Source organism: Macaca fascicularis, chromosome 19 (assembly GCF_037993035.2).
Source record: "Macaca fascicularis isolate 582-1 chromosome 19, T2T-MFA8v1.1".
Classification (NCBI taxonomy): Eukaryota; Metazoa; Chordata; class Mammalia; order Primates; family Cercopithecidae; genus Macaca; species Macaca fascicularis.
Genome location: NC_088393.1, coordinates 60,561,045 through 60,577,905, shown reverse-complemented (window position 1 = coordinate 60,577,905; position 16,861 = coordinate 60,561,045). Strand labels below are relative to the sequence as shown.

General features: G+C 43.8%; 2 protein-coding genes and 1 pseudogene across 5 annotated transcripts in view; all 3 read left to right on the top strand.

Moving 5' to 3' along the window:
- Window positions 1-16,861, top strand: part of ZNF600 (zinc finger protein 600) — a 99,594-nt gene that overhangs the window by 1,064 nt on the left and 81,669 nt on the right. Inside the window, exon 2 of the mRNA XM_074024492.1 lies at window positions 5,394-5,520. The gene's annotated coding sequence lies outside the window, so the exon portion shown is untranslated. The remainder of the gene's footprint in view (window positions 1-5,393; window positions 5,521-16,861) is intronic.
- The window catches only part of LOC102135034 (zinc finger protein 525), a 21,218-nt gene extending 4,357 nt beyond the window's left edge, over window positions 1-16,861 (top strand). For 2 of the 4 annotated variants that reach the window (XM_074024585.1, XM_065535868.2), the window contains 2 exons: window positions 5,394-5,520; window positions 12,978-16,861. In XM_074024585.1, coding sequence (XP_073880686.1) covers window positions 5,394-5,520; window positions 12,978-14,407 — 1,557 coding nt within the window. In that variant the 3' untranslated portion in view covers window positions 14,408-16,861. Of the gene's footprint in view, window positions 1-5,393; window positions 5,521-9,250; window positions 9,369-12,977 lie in introns of all 4 variants that reach the window. The other 2 variants (XM_065535871.2, XM_074024586.1) reach the window with 2 other exon arrangements.
- LOC141409135 (uncharacterized) lies at window positions 14,769-16,861 on the top strand (annotated as a pseudogene).

Genomic DNA, 16,861 nt, shown 5'->3' with positions numbered 1-16,861 from the left:
TTCTCAAATATGAGAGTAGTACTTCTTTTTTTTTTTTTTTTTTTTTTTTTTTTGAGACGGAGTCTCGCTCTGTCGCCCAGGCTGGAGTGCAGTGGCCGGATCTCAGCTCACTGCAAGCTCCGCCTCCCGGGTTCACGCCATTCTCCTGCCTCAGCCTCCCGAGTAGCTGGGACTACAGGCGCCCGCCACCTCACCCGGCTAGTTTTTTGTATTTTTAGTAGAGACGGGGTTTCACCGTGTTATCCAGGATGGTCTCGATCTCCTGACCTCGTGATCCACCCGTCTCGGCCTCCCAAAGTGCTGGGATTACAGGCTTGAGCCACCGCGCCCGGCCAGTAGTACTTCTTTTTTATCCTAGAGGATAAAGCCATATTCTCATTCCACCTATTATTATTATATTCTGAAATGAAGTCTTGCTTTGTTGCCCAGGCTGGAGTGCAGTGGCATGATCTCAACTTACTGTGACCTCTGCCTCCCAGGTTGAAGTGATTCTCCTGTGTCAGCCCACCTAGTAGCTGGGATTATAGGCATGCGCCACCACGCCTGGTTAATTGTTTTGTACTTTTAGTGGAAACGGCTTTTTACCATGCTGGCCAGGCTGTCTTCCAACTCCTAACCTCAGGTGCTCTGCCTGTCTCAGCCCCCGAGAGCACTGGGATTACAGGCACAAGCCACCGTGCCCAGCTCCACCAGTGATTATTACATATAAATGGTTATGTTTAAACATCACATGATGTATATATTTGTTTTGTGGTAAGTCTCCAAGCAAAGCTGCAGCTTAGGCCCTTGGCCATAAGGCATCTCCTTTCCTTGTCACATCCCTCATCCTCCTTCCAACCTCACTGGGGAGCCGCTACCGTCAGTTCTGTGTTAGGTGTCAGAGCAAGTCTCATACACGTGTATTTCTGCATCATTATGAGATTTAAAAAAAAATTCTGGGCCAGGCGTGGTGGCTCACACCTGTAATCCCAGCACTTTGGGAGGCTGAGGCCAGCGGATCATGAGGTCAGGAGATTGGGACCATCCTGGCTAATATGATGAAACCCTGTCTCTACTAAAAAATACAAAAATTAGCCGGGCGTGTTGGTGGGCACGTGTAGTCCCAGCTACTTGGGAGGCTGAGGCTGGAGAATGGCGTGAAGCTGGGAGGTGGAGCTTGTAGTGAGCCAAGATCTTGCCACTGAGCTCCAGCCTGGGTGACAGAGCAAGACTCCGTCTCAAAAAAAAAAAAAGAAAGAAAGAAAAAAGAATTCTGTTGTAAATTTTTAAAAAATTTTATTTTATTTTTTCACTTTATGCTTGGGGCTACATGTGAAGGCTTGTTACAGGGGTAAACTCACATCATCGGGTTTTGTTGTACCAATTATTTCATCACTCCAGTATCAAGCCCAGTACCCAATAGTTATTTTTATTTTATTTTATTTTAATTTAATTTAATTTTATTTTTTGAGATGGAGTCTCACTCTGTCACCCAGGCTGAAGTGCAGTGGTGTGATCTCGGCTCACTACAACCTCCACCTCTTGGGTTCAGGCAATTCTCTGCCTCAGCCTTCTGAATAGCTGAGATTGCAGGCGCCTGCCACCATGCCCAGCTAATTTTTTTGTATTTTTAGTAGAGACGGGGTTTCGCCATCTTGGCCAGGTTGGTATTGAACGCCTGACCTCATGATCTACCCACCTCAGCCTCCCAAAGTGCTGGGATTACTGGTGTGAGCCACCACACCTGGCTGTTATTTTTTATTTATTTATTTATTTTGAGACTGAGTTTTGCTCTTGTTGCCCAGGCTGGAGTATAATGGCATGATCTCAACTCGCTGCAACCCCTGCCTCCCAGGTTCAAGCAAGTCTCCTGCCTCAGCCTCTCGAGTAGCTGGGTTTTCAGGTGCCAGCCACCATGCCTGGCTAATTTTTGTATTTTTAGTAGAGACAGAGTTTCACCATGTTGGCAGGCTGGTCTTGAACTCCTGTCCTCAGGTGATCCACCCACCTAAGCCTCCCAAAGTGCTGGGATTACAGGTGTGAGCCACTGTGCCCGGGCCCAGTAGTTATTTTCTCTGCTCCTCTCCTTCCTCCCACTGCCAAGACGAGATTCCTCTTCAGTTAAACAAATCTTGCTACTTTTATATTTTTAAAACTTTTATAAATATATATACACACACATAAATACACGTACATCTATACATATACATACATATATACATACATACATATATATTTTGAAAATCTGGGGAAAATTACAACCCTTTTTATTAATATCTAATTTCTTGTGAGTCTATGTAGGTTTTATTATTGTTTTGGACATACATATTTTCATACTTTGAGTAATGCTGTTTTCATATATTTATTTTATTTTGACACAAGGTCTCGGTCTGTTGCCCAGGCTGGAGTGCAGTGGCATGATCTTAGCTCACTGCAACCTCCACCCTCAGGCTCAAGCCATCCCTTAACCTCTGCCTCTCAGGTGGCTGGGACCGCAGGTGCCCCCATGCCTGGTTAACTTTAATTTTAATTTTTTGAGCGGAATCTTGCTCTGCAGCCCAGGCTGGAGTGCAGTGGTGTGATGTCGGCTTACTGCAACCTCTGCCCTCCTGGTTCAAGTGATTCTCCTGCCTCAGACTCCTGAGTAGCTGGGACTACAGGCGAGTGCCACCATGCCTGGATAATTTTTTATTTTCAGTAGCGATGGGGTTTCACCTTTTTAGCCAGGATGGTTTCCATTTCATAACCTCGTGATCTGCCCACCTCAGTCTCCCAAAGTGTTGAAATTACAGGCGTGAGCCACCTCATCCAGCTTTTTTTTTTTTTTTCTTTTTGAGACAAATTCTCGATTGCCCAGGCTGGAGTGCAGTAGTGCAATTTCAGATCACTGCAACCTCTGCCTCCCAAGTTCCAGTGATTCTCCTGTTTTAGCCTTTCAAGTAGCTGGGATTATAGTCACGTGCCATCCCCCGCGGCTAATTTTTTCATGTTTTTAGAAGAGGCAGTGTTTCACCATTTTGGCCATGCTGGTCTTGAATTCCTGACCTCAGGTGATCTGCCTGCTTCAGCCTCACAGCATGCTGGGATTACAGACACGAGCCACCATGCCCAGTCCCACCAATTATTGTTAAATATATATTGTTATATATTTAAACATCACATGATCTATATATTTGTTTAGTGGTAAAACTCCAAGAAAAGCTGCAACTTAGACCCTTGGCCATAGGGCATCTCCTTTCCCTGTCATGTCCTTCACCCTCCTTCCAACCTCACTGGGGAGCCGCTAATGTCAGTTCTGTGTCAGGTGTCAGAGCAAGTCTCATACAGACGTATTTGTGCATCGTTATGAGGCTTTAGAAAAAATTCTGTAGTAACTTAAAGTTCTTTCCTTTTTCTTTTTTTTTTTTTGAGACAGAGTCTCACTCTGTCGTTTAGGCTGCAGTGAAGTGGCGTGATCTCAGCTCACTGCAACTTCTGCCTCCTGGATTCAAGCACTGTCCTGCGCCAGCCTCTTGAGTAGCTGAGATAGGCAGCCAACACCACGTCTGGCTATTTTTTGTATTTTTAATGGAGAAGGGGTTTCCATTATCTTGGCCAGGCTGGTCTTGAACTCCTGACCTCGTTATTCACCTGCCTCAACCTCTTAAAGTGCTGGAATTACAGGTGTGAGCCACTGCGCCTGGCCCATAATAGTTATTTTTTCTGCTCCTCTCCTTCCTCCTGGTCTCTACCCTCAAGTAGACCCCGGTGTCTGTTGTTTTCTTCTTTGTGTTTTAATAAAAATTTTACTTTGATATTTGATCCTGCTGGTTGTGAATTTACATGTTGTCATGTTAGTAAACATGGCTAGCTTGCTGTTTGCCATCTGCATTGGAAATGGACTGAATGACAACACGTGGGTCCTTTGAGATTTTTCCCTGTGTAAAGAGTGCCATAGTGGCTGCCTCTGCGCACGCCTGCATTCCTACAGATATCTGAACATTCCTCCAGGTCAGGCAGTTGAGAGGGTGATTGCTTTTTTTAGGATGGGGCATTTCCTGTTTTCTTAGATCTGACAAGATTCCCCCCTGCCCGCAACTGCCAAAGTGTCCTTTTCCAGCAAGATGAGATGCCTCTTCAGTTAAACACAACTTGCTACTTTTCATATTTTTAAAAACTTTATATATGTACATACACATTCCCACAAGCATGCACACACATATACATACAAATACATGTATACACACATATGTATATATTTTGAAAATCTTTTATATTTTGAAAATCTGGGACAAATGATAACCTTTTGTATTAACATCCAGTTTTTTGTGAGTCTCTGTAGGTTTTATTATTTTGTGAACATATATATATACACGATTGATTTTTATACTTTGAGTAATTTTGTTTTCATGTACTTTATTTTATTTTGAGATGGGGTCTCGCTTTGTTGCCCAGGAGTGGGTTTCCTGGTGGGATTGTAGCTCACTGCAACCTCCACCCTCAGGGTCAAGCCATCCTTCCTCCTTAGCCTTCCAAGTAGCTGGGACCACAGGTGCCTCCCGCCACGCCCACCTAATTTTGTTTTGTTTTGTTTTGTTTTTAATTTTATTTTTTTGAGATGGAGTTTCTGTTGCCCGGGCTGGAGTGCAGTGATGCAATCTGGGATCATTGCAACCTCTGCCTCCCTGGATCAAGCGATTCTCCTGCCTCAGCCTCCTGCGTAGCTGGGATTACAGGCATGTGTCACCAGCCTATCTTTTACTGTGGACATTGTCATCTTTTAAGACATCAGTCGGGCCGGGGATGGTGGCTCACGCCTGTAATCCCAGCACTTTGGGAGGCCAAGGCTGGCGGATCACGAGGTCAGGAGATCGAGACCATCCTGGCTAACACGGTGAAACCCTGTCTCTACTAAAAATACAAAAAATTAGCCGGGCCTGGTGGCGGACGCCTGTAGTCCCAGCTACTCGGGAGGCTGAGGCAGGAGAATGGTGTGAACCCGGGAGGCGGAGTTTGCAGTGAGCCGAGATGGTGCCACTGCACTCCAGTCTGGGCGACAGAGTGAGACTCCATCCCAAAAAAAAAAAAAAAAGACATCAGTTGTGCTCTCTCTCATCTAGATAATGAATGTCACCTGGTGTGTCAATAAAAGTTCCAAACATTTTTATAACAGGAACCCAACATTGATTTCTTATTTATTTCTTGTATTTTTCACAAACATAAGAAATTTATACTGAAAGTGTGTCTTGATTATACTCAAAAAGTGTAATAAAACACATCTGGGGAGACGTCATGTGGTGAGAAATCCCTCACTCGGATTTGTCAGAACATTCTCTACAATTAAATCCCTGCTTTCCCCTCTCTCCTCTTCTCATTTTCTGTAAAGATGAGAACTCCTCCCATAGCCATTTGCTTAAAATGTGTTTTTGTTGCAGGGTCTGTTGACATTCAGGGACGTGGCCATAGAATTCTCTCAGGACGAGTGGAAATGCCTGGACCCTGCTCAGAGGAGTTTATACAGAGACGTGATGCTGGAGAATTATAGGAACCTGGTCTCCCTGGGTGAGGATACCTTCCCTCCTGGGGATGTGCCCTTGTGTGTCTTTGCATTTTCTCTTGTTGCCTCTTGGGAGCCCCATCGTTCCTTGACTAAAATGGAAGAGATATTGATTTTGAAATGAAAAGCTTCATGATGTAGCATCTGGACTTTCACTGTCCCCTTTGTTTAGATGTTCTGCATTCTTCATGATAGCTCAGTGGGGCTTCCAGAACTAAAGTAGGCATAAAACCTTATCACAGCCTGGTCGTTGTGGCTCACACCTGTCATCCCAGCACCTTGGGAGGCCAAGGCATGTGGATCACTACGGGTGAGGAGTTTGAGACCAGCCTGACCAACTTGGAGAAACCCAATCTCTACTAAAAATACAAAAATTAGCCAGATGTTGTGGTGCACACCTTTTATCCCAGCTCCTAGAAAGGCTGAGGAAAGAGAATCAACTGAACCCAGGAGGCCAAGGTTTCAGTGAGCCGAGAACACACCACTGCACTCCAGCCCGGTGACAGAGCAAGACTGTGTTTCAAAAGACAAAAACAAAATCTTATGGCCGACTTTAAAGATATCCAGTTCCCTGTTTGCTTCTCCTGTGCTTTCAATTCAGTAGTTCTTGGAAGAGAGCTCGATGTCCACATATTACATATTACAATGCTCCCTCAGCATTCAGAAGGAGGCAGTCAGTGGAGGAATTTGTGAAATATTTTCTTAGATCCATCTGTAATGTCTTCTTTCCTATTGAAACATATGGCTGGGACTCTAGAAAAGCTCCAGCACGTCATGGTCCTTTCTTTTTATAAGCAGGAGTCTCTTTCTGCCCTGCTGTCTCCATGTTGGAGCAAGGGAAAGAGCCCTGGACCGTGGAGAGTGAAATGAAAATAGCAAAAAAAATCCAGCTAGGTGGGAATGTATTACAGGTGTAAAGGCAGGTAAGAGCTCAGATGGGCAGAGTGGAAGCTCCACCTTCCACTAGTGTGTGGGGAAACTCTGCAAGTGGAAGAATTCTGTGGGAAAAGGAAAGTTTAAGTCCTGACATCCCTGAATGGACATCTTTCTGAAGGGGGCCTGCCCCTTCACACCTGTGGGTATTTCTCGTCAGGTGGGACAAGAGACTGAGTAAAGAAATAAAGAAATAAGACACAGAAACAAAGTATAGACAAAGAACAGTGGGCCCAGGGGACCGGCACACTCAGCATGTGAGGACCTGCCCCGGCACCGGTCTCTGAGTTCCCTCAGTATTTATTGACCATTATTTTTACTATCTTAATGAGGGGAGTGTAGCAGGGCAACATTTAGGGAGAAGGTCATCAGGGAAACATGTGAGCAAAGGAATCTGTATCATGAATAAGTTCAAGGAAAGGCAGTTTGCCTGGATGTGCACGTATGCTAGATTTATGTTTCACTTTACACAAACATCTCAATGTAGCAAAGAGTAACAGAGCAGTATTTCTGCCAGCATATCTTGCCTCCAGCCATGCTTTTCTCCTTTCTCAGAATAGAATGAATGGGAATGGTCTGCTTTACACTGAGACATTCCATTCCCAGGGACAGAAGCCTTCTTATCTCAACTGCAAAGAGGCCTCCCTCTTTCACTCCTCCTCCTCAGCACAGACCCTTTACAGGTGTCGGGCTGGGGGATGTAAGGTCTTTCCCTTCCCATGAGGCCATGTCTCAGGCTGTCTCAGCAGGGGGAAACTTTGGACAATACCCAGGCTTTTTTGGGCAGAGGTCTCTTGGGCTTTCCACAGTACATTGTGTCCCTGGCAAGACTGGAGAATGGCGGTGACTTTTACCAGGCACACTGCCTGCAAACATATTGTTAACAAGGCACATCCTGCACAGCCCTAAATCCCTTAAACCTGGATTCAATGCAGCACATGTTTCTGTGAGCACAGGGTTGGGGCTAAAGTTACAGGTTAACAGCATCTCAAAGCAAAACAGTTTTTCTTAATATAGATTAAAATGGAGTTTCTTATGTCTTCCTTTTCTACATAGACACAGTAACAAGCTGATCTCTGTTTTCTCCACACTTTCTTTGTGCCTGCTTATCTCTCTGCTCTTACTTTCTTTCTTTTCTTTCCTTTTTTTTATGACAGAGTCTCACTCTGTCGCCCAGGCTACAGTGCAGTGGTACGATCATGGCTAACTGCAGCCTTCGCCTCCTGGGCTCAAAGGATTCTCGTTCCCCAGGTTCCTGAGTAGCTGGAACTGCAGGTGCGCACCACCATGCCCAGCTAATTTTTGTGTTTTTAGTAGAGATGGGGATTCACCATGTTGGTCAGGCTGGTCTCAAACTCCTGATCTCAAGTGATCCACTTACCTGGGATTCCCAAAGCACTGGGATTATAGGCATGAGCTGCCATGCCTAACCATTGTTATCATTTTAAATAGTTTTGTCCTTTAGTTCTTAGTAAACATGTAACAACCAGTGTCCATTCCTTTCAGTATGCAGAAGTGAAGTGCGTTGTATAGATATTTGGGCAGAGGTTATTGTTGCAGGTATGTTAAACATCTTAAAGTTACAGCATAATAATGAAACTTAAAATTTCCATAACCTGGACATATGCAGTGGCTCACGCCTATAATCCCAGTACTTTGGGAGGCCAAGGTGGGCTGAACACCTGAGGTCAGAAGTTCAAAACCAGCCTGGCTAACATGTCGAAACTTTGTCTCTACTAAAATTACAAAAATTAGCCGGGTGCGGTGGTGGGTGGCTGTAATCCCAGCTACTCAGGAGGCTGAGCCAGGAGAGTCGCTTGAATCTGGAAGGCGGAAGTTGCGGTGAGCTGATATCATGCCATTACACTCCAGCCTGGGAGACAGAAAAAAAAAAATCCATAACCTGCAAAAACTACTCCACTAGAACTTTTTTTATTTATGTCAGAATTATTTCTGTGTGTGTTGCATTTCCATTAACATATATGTACAGTGTTTTTCATGCCTTTTATTTTAAAAAATATGAAAAAACATTTATTTATGAAGAAAAGGTATACGTATGCCAGTTTCTGTGTCTGTCCTTTTATTAATTATGTATTTATGAGACAGAGTTTTGTTGTTGTCACCCAGGCTGAAGTACAATGCTGTGATCTCAGCTCACCGCAACCTCTGCCTCTTGGGTACAACCGATTCTCCTGCGTCAGCCTCCAAGTAGCTGGGATTAGAGGCATGCACCACCACACTCATCTAATTTTGTATTTTTAGTAGAGACAGGGTTTCTCCTTGTTGGCCAGGCTGATCTCGAACTCCCGACCTCAGGTGATTCGCCTGGCTCGTCCTCCCAAAGTGCTGGGATTACAGGAATGAAAGACCACGCCTGGACTATCTGTTTTTTTAATTTACCTTCACTGGATAGCTTTATTTATTTATTTAATTTTTTGAGATGGAGTCTCACTCTGTCACCCTGGCTGGAGTACAGTGGTGTGATCTTGACTCACTGTAACCTCCACCATCCAGGTTCAAGCAATTCTTCATCCTCAGCCTCCTGAGTAGCTGCGACTATAGGCGTGCACCACTATACCCAGCTAATTTTTATATTTTTAGTAGAGATAGGGTTTTACCATGTTGGTTGGCCGGGATGGTCTCGATCTCCTGAGCTGGTGATCCGCCCACTTCAACCTCCCAAAGTGCTGGGATTACAGGCATGAGCCACGACACCCAGTCTGGAGAACTTTTTATATGCTTGTGGGTTGGAGTTACTCTTTAGCCTTCTTTCATTTCTCTTTTTTTTTCTCTCTGAGACAGAGTTTCAGTCTGTCACCCAGGCTAAAGTTCAGTGGTGTGATCTAGGCTCACTGCAACCTCTACTTCCCAGGTTCAAGCAATTCTCCTGCCTCAGCCTTCCAAGTAGCTGGGACTACAGGTGAGTGCTAACACGCTGGGCTAATTTTTTGGTATTTTTTTTAGTAGAGTCGGAGTTTCAGCTTGTCAGCCAGGATGGCCTCAATCTCCTGGCCTGGTGATCCTCCCGCCTCAGCCTCCCAAAATGCTGGGATTACTTGCACGAGCCACCGCACCTGGCCTGTCTCAAGGTTTTTAAAACATGTTAGTGCTGGCCGGGCGCGGTGGCTCAAGCCTGTAATCCCAGCACTTTGGGAGGCCGAGGCAGGCGGATCATGAGGTCAGGAGATCGAGACCATCCTGGCTAACACGGTGAAACCCCATCTCTACTAAAAAAAAAATACAAAAAACTAGCCGGGCGCGGTGGCGGGCGCCTGTAGTCCCAGCTACTCGGGAGGCTGAGGCAGGAGAATGGCGTAAACCCGGGAGGCGGAGCTTGCAGTGAGCTGAGATCCGGCCACTGCACTCCAGCCTGGGTGACAGAGCAAGACTCCGTCTCAAAAAAAAAAAAAAAAAAAAAAACACGTTAGTGCTAGTAGATGGCTTCAAGTATTGCAAGTTTTACAGTACAGACTCTCAACTTCCTTAGTTTAATAAGATTTGTCAGCTTTCGATGATGTTAATGATGAGATGCTCTTTTCCTGTCTCTGTCATTTCACTGTCCTGTCAGAAATAGACTAGACTGGCCGGCCATGGTGGCTCACCCCTCTAATCCCAGCACTTCGGGAGGCTGCGACACGTTGATCACTTGTCAGGAGTTTGAGGCAAGCCTGGCCAACATGGTGAAACCCCGTCTCTACTAAAAATACAAAAATTAGCTGTGCATGGTGGCGTGCACCCATGATCCCAGCTAATTGGGAGGTTGAGGCAGGAGAATCCCTTGAACCCGGGAGGTGGAGGTTGCAGTGAGCCGAGATCATGCCACTGAACTCCAGACTTGGCGACACAGTGAGACTCTGGACTGAGGAGGGAGAATCACTTGAGGTAGGATAATCCTGCCAGTACACTCCAGCCTGGGTGATAGAGCGTGACTCCATCTCAAAAACAAAAAAGGAAATAGCTTAAACTGGGAGGCTTCAGACACAGACATTTATTTCTCATGAATTTGCAAAGTGGGAAATCCAAGAGTGAGGTGCCAGCCAAATTGTTTCCTAGTGAGAGCCTTCTTCATGGTTTAGCCCAGCCATCTTCCTGCCGTGTCCTGACATGGTGGAAAGAGGAACAGGAAACGAGCTCTTTACTGTCTTTTTATAAATGCGCTGGTCCTATTCACGAGTAGTCAACACCCTTGACTAGATCCTCTCAAGGTCTGCATCTGCAGGAACATCCTATTAGAGAATACTAAATCTACCGAAGCTTATTTGAGAAGTAGTTATTTATCTTATTTTATTTTATTTTATTTTATTTATTTATTTATTTTTTTTTTTTTTTGAGACGGAGTCTCGCTCTGTCGCCCAGGCTGGAGTGCAGTGGCGCTATCTCGGCTCACTGCAAGCTCCGCCTCCCGGGTTCATGCCATTCTCCTGCCTCAGCCTCCCGAGTAGCTGGGACTACAGGCGCCCACAACCGCGCCTGGCTAATTTTTTGTATTTTTTAGTAGAGACGGGGTTTCACCGTGGTCTCGATCTCCTGACCTTGTGATCTGCCCGCCTCGGCCTCCCAAAGTGCTGGGATTACAGGCGTGAGCCACCGCGCCCGGCCTTATTTTATTTTTTTGAGACAAAGTCTCATTCTGTCACTGAGGCTGGAGTGCAGGGGCGTGATCTTGCCTCACTGCAACCTACGCCTCCTGGGTTCAAATGTTTCCTGCCTCAGATTCCCAAGTAGCTGGGATTACAGGCGTCTTCCACCATGCCCAGCTGATTTTTTTGTAGTTTTAGTAGAGATTGTGTCGCCATGTTGTCCAGGCTGGTCTTGAACTCCTGAACTCATGATTCACCCGCCTCAGGCGACCAAAATGCTGGGATTACAGGCATGTGACACTGCACCCGGACGTTAGCCAATTCTTGTTCCTGATAATGCTGTGTGTTTTCTTGACCTCATATATCAGAAGGTAGTGATCTTAACATGTATTTCAGGTCTTACATTGTGTACTGGTGGTAAGTACAAGTTTTGGCTTTTTTCTTAAGAGGGAATTGTTTAGAATTCTTCAGTCTGTATAAATCTACTTATTTTTTTTCTTGCTTGTTTTATCCTGGGTTGCAATATTTGATTAATTGATTTTTATGACTTCACATGTGAATTTTCAGTATGTGGTATGCAATATAACTGACACACTCCCCCATTAATGTCACAAAGTGCCACAGGGTGCAGGGGCTCACACCTGTAATCCCAGGACTTTGGGAGGCCGAGTCGTGTGGATCACCTGAGGTCAGGAGTTCGAGACTAGCCTGGCCAACATGGTGAAACCTGATTTCTACTAAAAATACAAAAATTAGCCGGGCATAGTGGCACATGCCTGTAATCCCAGGTGCTCAGGACCTAAAACAAGAAACTTGCATGAGCCTAGGAGGCAGAGGTTGCAGTGAGCCAAGATCATGCCATTGCACTCCAGCCTGGGTGACAGAGCCAGACTCTATCTCAAAAAAACAAAAATACCAAAAATTAAAAATTAAAGTCACTATATGCCTATTCCAGTTAATAACTTTTGTAACAGTTATTCAGAAAAATACGGTATTAACATTTTCTTTCTTTTTTTTTTTTTGAGATGGAGTCTCACTCTGTCGCCCAGGGTAAAGTGCCACGATCTCAAATCACCATAATCTTTGCCACCCAAGTTCTAGCGATTATCCTGCCTCAGCCTCCCAAGTAGCTGGGACTACAGGTGCCCGTGACCACGCCTGGTTACTTTTTGTATGTTTAGTAGAGACAGAGTTTTGCCACATTGGCCAGGCTGGTTGAAATCCTGACCTGAGGTGATCCATTTGCCTCGGCCTCCGGAAGTACTGGGATTACAGTCGCGAGCCACTATGCCATGCCTTTTTTTTGAGATGGAGTCTCATTTTATCACCCAGGCTGGAGTGGAGTGGTGCAGTGTTAGCTAACTGCAACCTTGGCCTTTTAGCTTAATGCAATTCTTGTGACTCAGCCTCTGGAGTAGCTGGGAGTACAGGCGCTGGCCACCACACCTGGCTAATTTTTGTAATCTTATCTTGTCAGTGCTATGGTTATTTGACAATACAGAATTTCCACTAATTTTGGTTATTCTTACAGTAGCCTGAGGTGGATTATTTACCAATATAGTATATTGTGTGGTTCTTTAGCATTTATTTGTATACACTAAATATGCTGTAAATATGAAGGATATACATTTTTCTCCGATGTGGCAGTGATAAGTGTGATACACTGTAGGGTCACCGTGGAAAAACACTCCTTACTTTAGACTTACACATGTTTGTGTCCTGTCAGTGTTTTGTCATAATATTGGGAATAGGCTTCCGTAGAAATGATTTGAAGGACATGTAATCGTCCTTGTTTATTAAAGAATCTTACTCCTTTTGTGTTCCTAAACTTTGAAGCTCATATTTGGGAAGTTGAAAATAAGTATTGTTTTTTCTATGATATTTACACATTTCAGTATTATATACCATCCGTACTTAACTGGAAACCTATTGGTGTTTAAATTTTGTAGATATCTCTTCCAAATGCATGTTGAAGACATTGTCATCAACAGGGCAAGGCAATACAGAAGTGATCCTCACCGGGACATTGCAAAGACAAGCAAGTCATCACACTGGAGAATTTTGCCTCCATGAAATTGGGAAAGACATTCATGACTTTGACTTTCAGTGGAAAGAAGATGAAACAAATGGTCATGCAGCACCCCTGACAAAAATCAAAGAGTTGACTGGTAATACAGACCGACATGATCAAAGGCATGCTGGAAACAAGCATATTAAAGATCAGCTTGGATCAAGCTTTCATTCGCATCTGTCTGAACTGCACGTATTTCAGCCTGAAGGGAAAATTGGTAATCAAGTTGAGAAATCTATCAACAATGCTTCCTCAGTTTCAACAGCCCAAAGAATTTCTGATAGGCCTAAAACCCTTATTTCTAGTAAGTATGGAAATAATTACCTCCATTCTTCATTACTCACACAAAAATGGGAAGGACACATGAGAGAAAAATCTTTCGAATGTATCGAGAGTTTCAAATCCTTTAATTGTAGCTCACTCTTAAAAAAACACCAGATAATTCACTTAGAAGAGAAACAATGTAAATGTGATGTATGTGGGAAGGTCTTTAATCAGAAGCGATACCTTGCATGCCATCGTAGATGTCACACTGGTGAGAAACCTTACAAGTGTAATGAGTGTGGCAAGACCTTTGGTCACAATTCATCCCTCTTCATCCACAAAGCACTTCATACCGGAGAGAAACCTTATGAATGTGAAGAATGTGACAAAGTTTTCAGTCGCAAATCACACCTTGAAAGACACAAGAGGATTCATACTGGAGAGAAACCATACAAATGTAAGGTTTGTGATGAGGCTTTCGTGTATAATTCATATCTGGCAAAGCATACTATACTTCACACTGGAGAGAAACCTTACACATGTAATGAATGTGGCAAGGTTTTTAATCGACTATCTACCCTTGCACGCCATCGTAGACTTCATACTGGAGAGAAACCTTACAAATGTGAAGAGTGTGACAAAGTTTTCAGTCGCAGATCACACCTTGAAAGACATAGGAGGATTCATAGTGGAGAGAAACCTTACAAATGTGAAGAATGTGACAAAGTTTTCAGTCGCAAATCAAACCTGGAAAGACATAGGAGGATTCATACTGGAGAGAAACCATACAAATGTAAGGTTTGTGGCAAGGCTTTCCAGAGGGATTCACACCTGGCACAACATCAGAGAGTTCACACTGGAGAGAAACCTTACAAATGTAATGAGTGTGGCAAGACCTTCCGTCAGACATCATCCCTTATAATCCATCGTAGGCTTCATACTGGAGAGAAACCTTACAAGTGTAATGAGTGTGGCAAGACCTTCAGTCAGATGTCATCCCTTGTATACCATCATAGACTTCATAGTGCAGAGAAATCTGAATAGTCTAATGAGTGTGTCAACACCTTCCATCACCATTCAACCCTTGTAAATCACAGGGCCATTCATACTGGAGAGAAACCTTACAAGTGTAATGAATGTTTCAAGGTTTTTAATGAAAAAGCAACCCTTGCACGTCATCATAGACATCATACCGCAGAGAAACCTTACAAATGGGAGGAATGTGACAACGTGTTCAGTCATAAGTCAAACCTTGAAAAACATAAGAAGATTCACACTGAAGAGAAACCATACAGATATAAAATTTGTGACAAGGTTTTTGCATATAATTCATACCTGGCAAAACATACTAGAATTCACACTGGAGAGAAACCTTAGAAGTGTAATGAGTGTGGCAAGACCTTGGGTCAAAATTCACACCTTGTAATTCACACTGGAGAGAAACCTTACAAGTCTAATGAATGTGGCATGGTTTTTAATCAATAATCACACCTTGCAAGTCATCACAGATTTCATACTGCAGAGAAATCTTACAAACGTGAACAATGTGACAAAGTTCAGTCGCAAATCCAGCTTCAAATACGTAGGAGAATTCATACTGGAGAAAAAACATGCAAATATAAGGTTTGTGACAAGGCTTTCGGGAATGATTCACACCTGACAATACTAGAATTCACACTGGAGAGAAACTTTACAAGTGCAATGAGTGTGGCAAAGCCTTTAGTGGGCAGTCAACACTTACCATCAAGCAATCCATGGGACAGGGAAACTTGACTAATGTAATGATTGTCACAAAGTTTTCAGTAATGCTACAATCATTGCAAGTCATTGGAGAATCCACAATGAAGAGAGATCTTAAAAGTGTCATAAGTGTGGCAAATTTTTCAGACATCGTTCATGCCTTGCATTTCATTGGTGAACTCATGCTGGAGTGAAACCTTACAAATGTCATGATTGTGGCAGGGTCTTCAGTCAAGTTTCATCCTACGCAAAACAGGATAATTCATACAGGAGAGAAAGCTCGCAAGTTTGATGATTGTGGCAAAACCTTTACTTCACGTTCACACCTCATTAGGCATCAGAAAATCCATACTGGACAGAAATCTTATAAATGTCATCAGTGTGGCAAGGTCTTCAGTCTGAGGTCACTCCTTGCAGAACATCAGGCAATTCCTTTTAGAGACAGTTGTTTCTAATGTAATGAGTATAACAAACCATCAAGCATTAATTGACATTAGAGTCAAATCAGCCTTGACCTGAGTTTGAGTTGACTTAACATTGAGTTCAAGCATTAATTACCATTAAACTGTTTATGTTAAGAGGATTGTGCTGGGGGCCATGGCCCATGCTTGTAATCTCAGCACTTTGAGAGGCAAAGACAGGTAGGTCACTCGAGGTCAGGAGTTTGAGAACACCCTGGCCAACAGACAGGAGCCACTTTTCCCAAACTGTATTTTCTTTTTCTTTTTTTCTTTTTGAGATGGAGTCTTGCTCTGTCGCCCATGTTGGAGTTTAGTGGCATGATCTCGGCTCACTGCAACCCCCTCCTCCTAGGTTCAAGCGATTTTCCTGCCTCAGTCTCCCTAGTAGCTGGCACTACAGTTGTGTGCCACCATACTTGGGTAATTTTTTGTATTTTTAGTAGAGACTGGGTTTTACCGTATTAGCCAGAATAGTATCCATATTCTGACTTTATGATCCACCTGACTCCACCTCCCAAAGTGCTGAGATTACAGGTGTGAGCCACTCTGCCTGGCCTGTTTTTTGTTTCTTTAACAAAAAGTTATAGGGATTTCTATGAGTATTGTACGGAATCTAAATCACATTCAGTTATATAATCATTGAGCAATATTAATTTTTCCAATCAGTATGGGGTTTATATCTATTTATACATGTTTTTAATCATTTTGATCAATGTTTGTAGATTTCAAGGTACAAACCTCACCTTTTAATGCTTATTTCTAAATGTTTCTTAGTTTAAGTTCTTTAGCAAATGGAAGTGGTTTCTAATTTTCTTTTAAAATTATTTATTGTTAGGCCGGGCGCGGTAGCTCAAGCCTGTAATCCCAGCACTTTGGGAGGCCAAGGCGGGCGGATCACAAGGTCAGGAGATCGAGACCACAGTGAAACCCCGTCTCTACTAAAAAAATACAAAAAATTAGCCGGGCGCGGTGGCGGGCGCCTGTAGTCCCAGCTACTCAGGAGGCTGAGGCAGGAGAATGGCGGGAACCCAGGAGGCGGAGCTTGCAGTGAGCCGAGATTGCGCCACTGCACTCCAGCCTGGGCAACAGCGTGAGACTCCGTCTCAAAAAAAAAAAAAAAAATTATTTATTGTTAATGTATGGAAATTCAGCTAATTTTTGGTGCTGTTGTTCTATTCTGCAAATACACTGAATGTGTTTATTAGTTCCAGTTGCATTTTGATTGACTCTTCGTGATTTTCTTCACAGAATGTCATGTCATCAACGAACAAATAAAATTTGACTTCTTTCTTTCTGA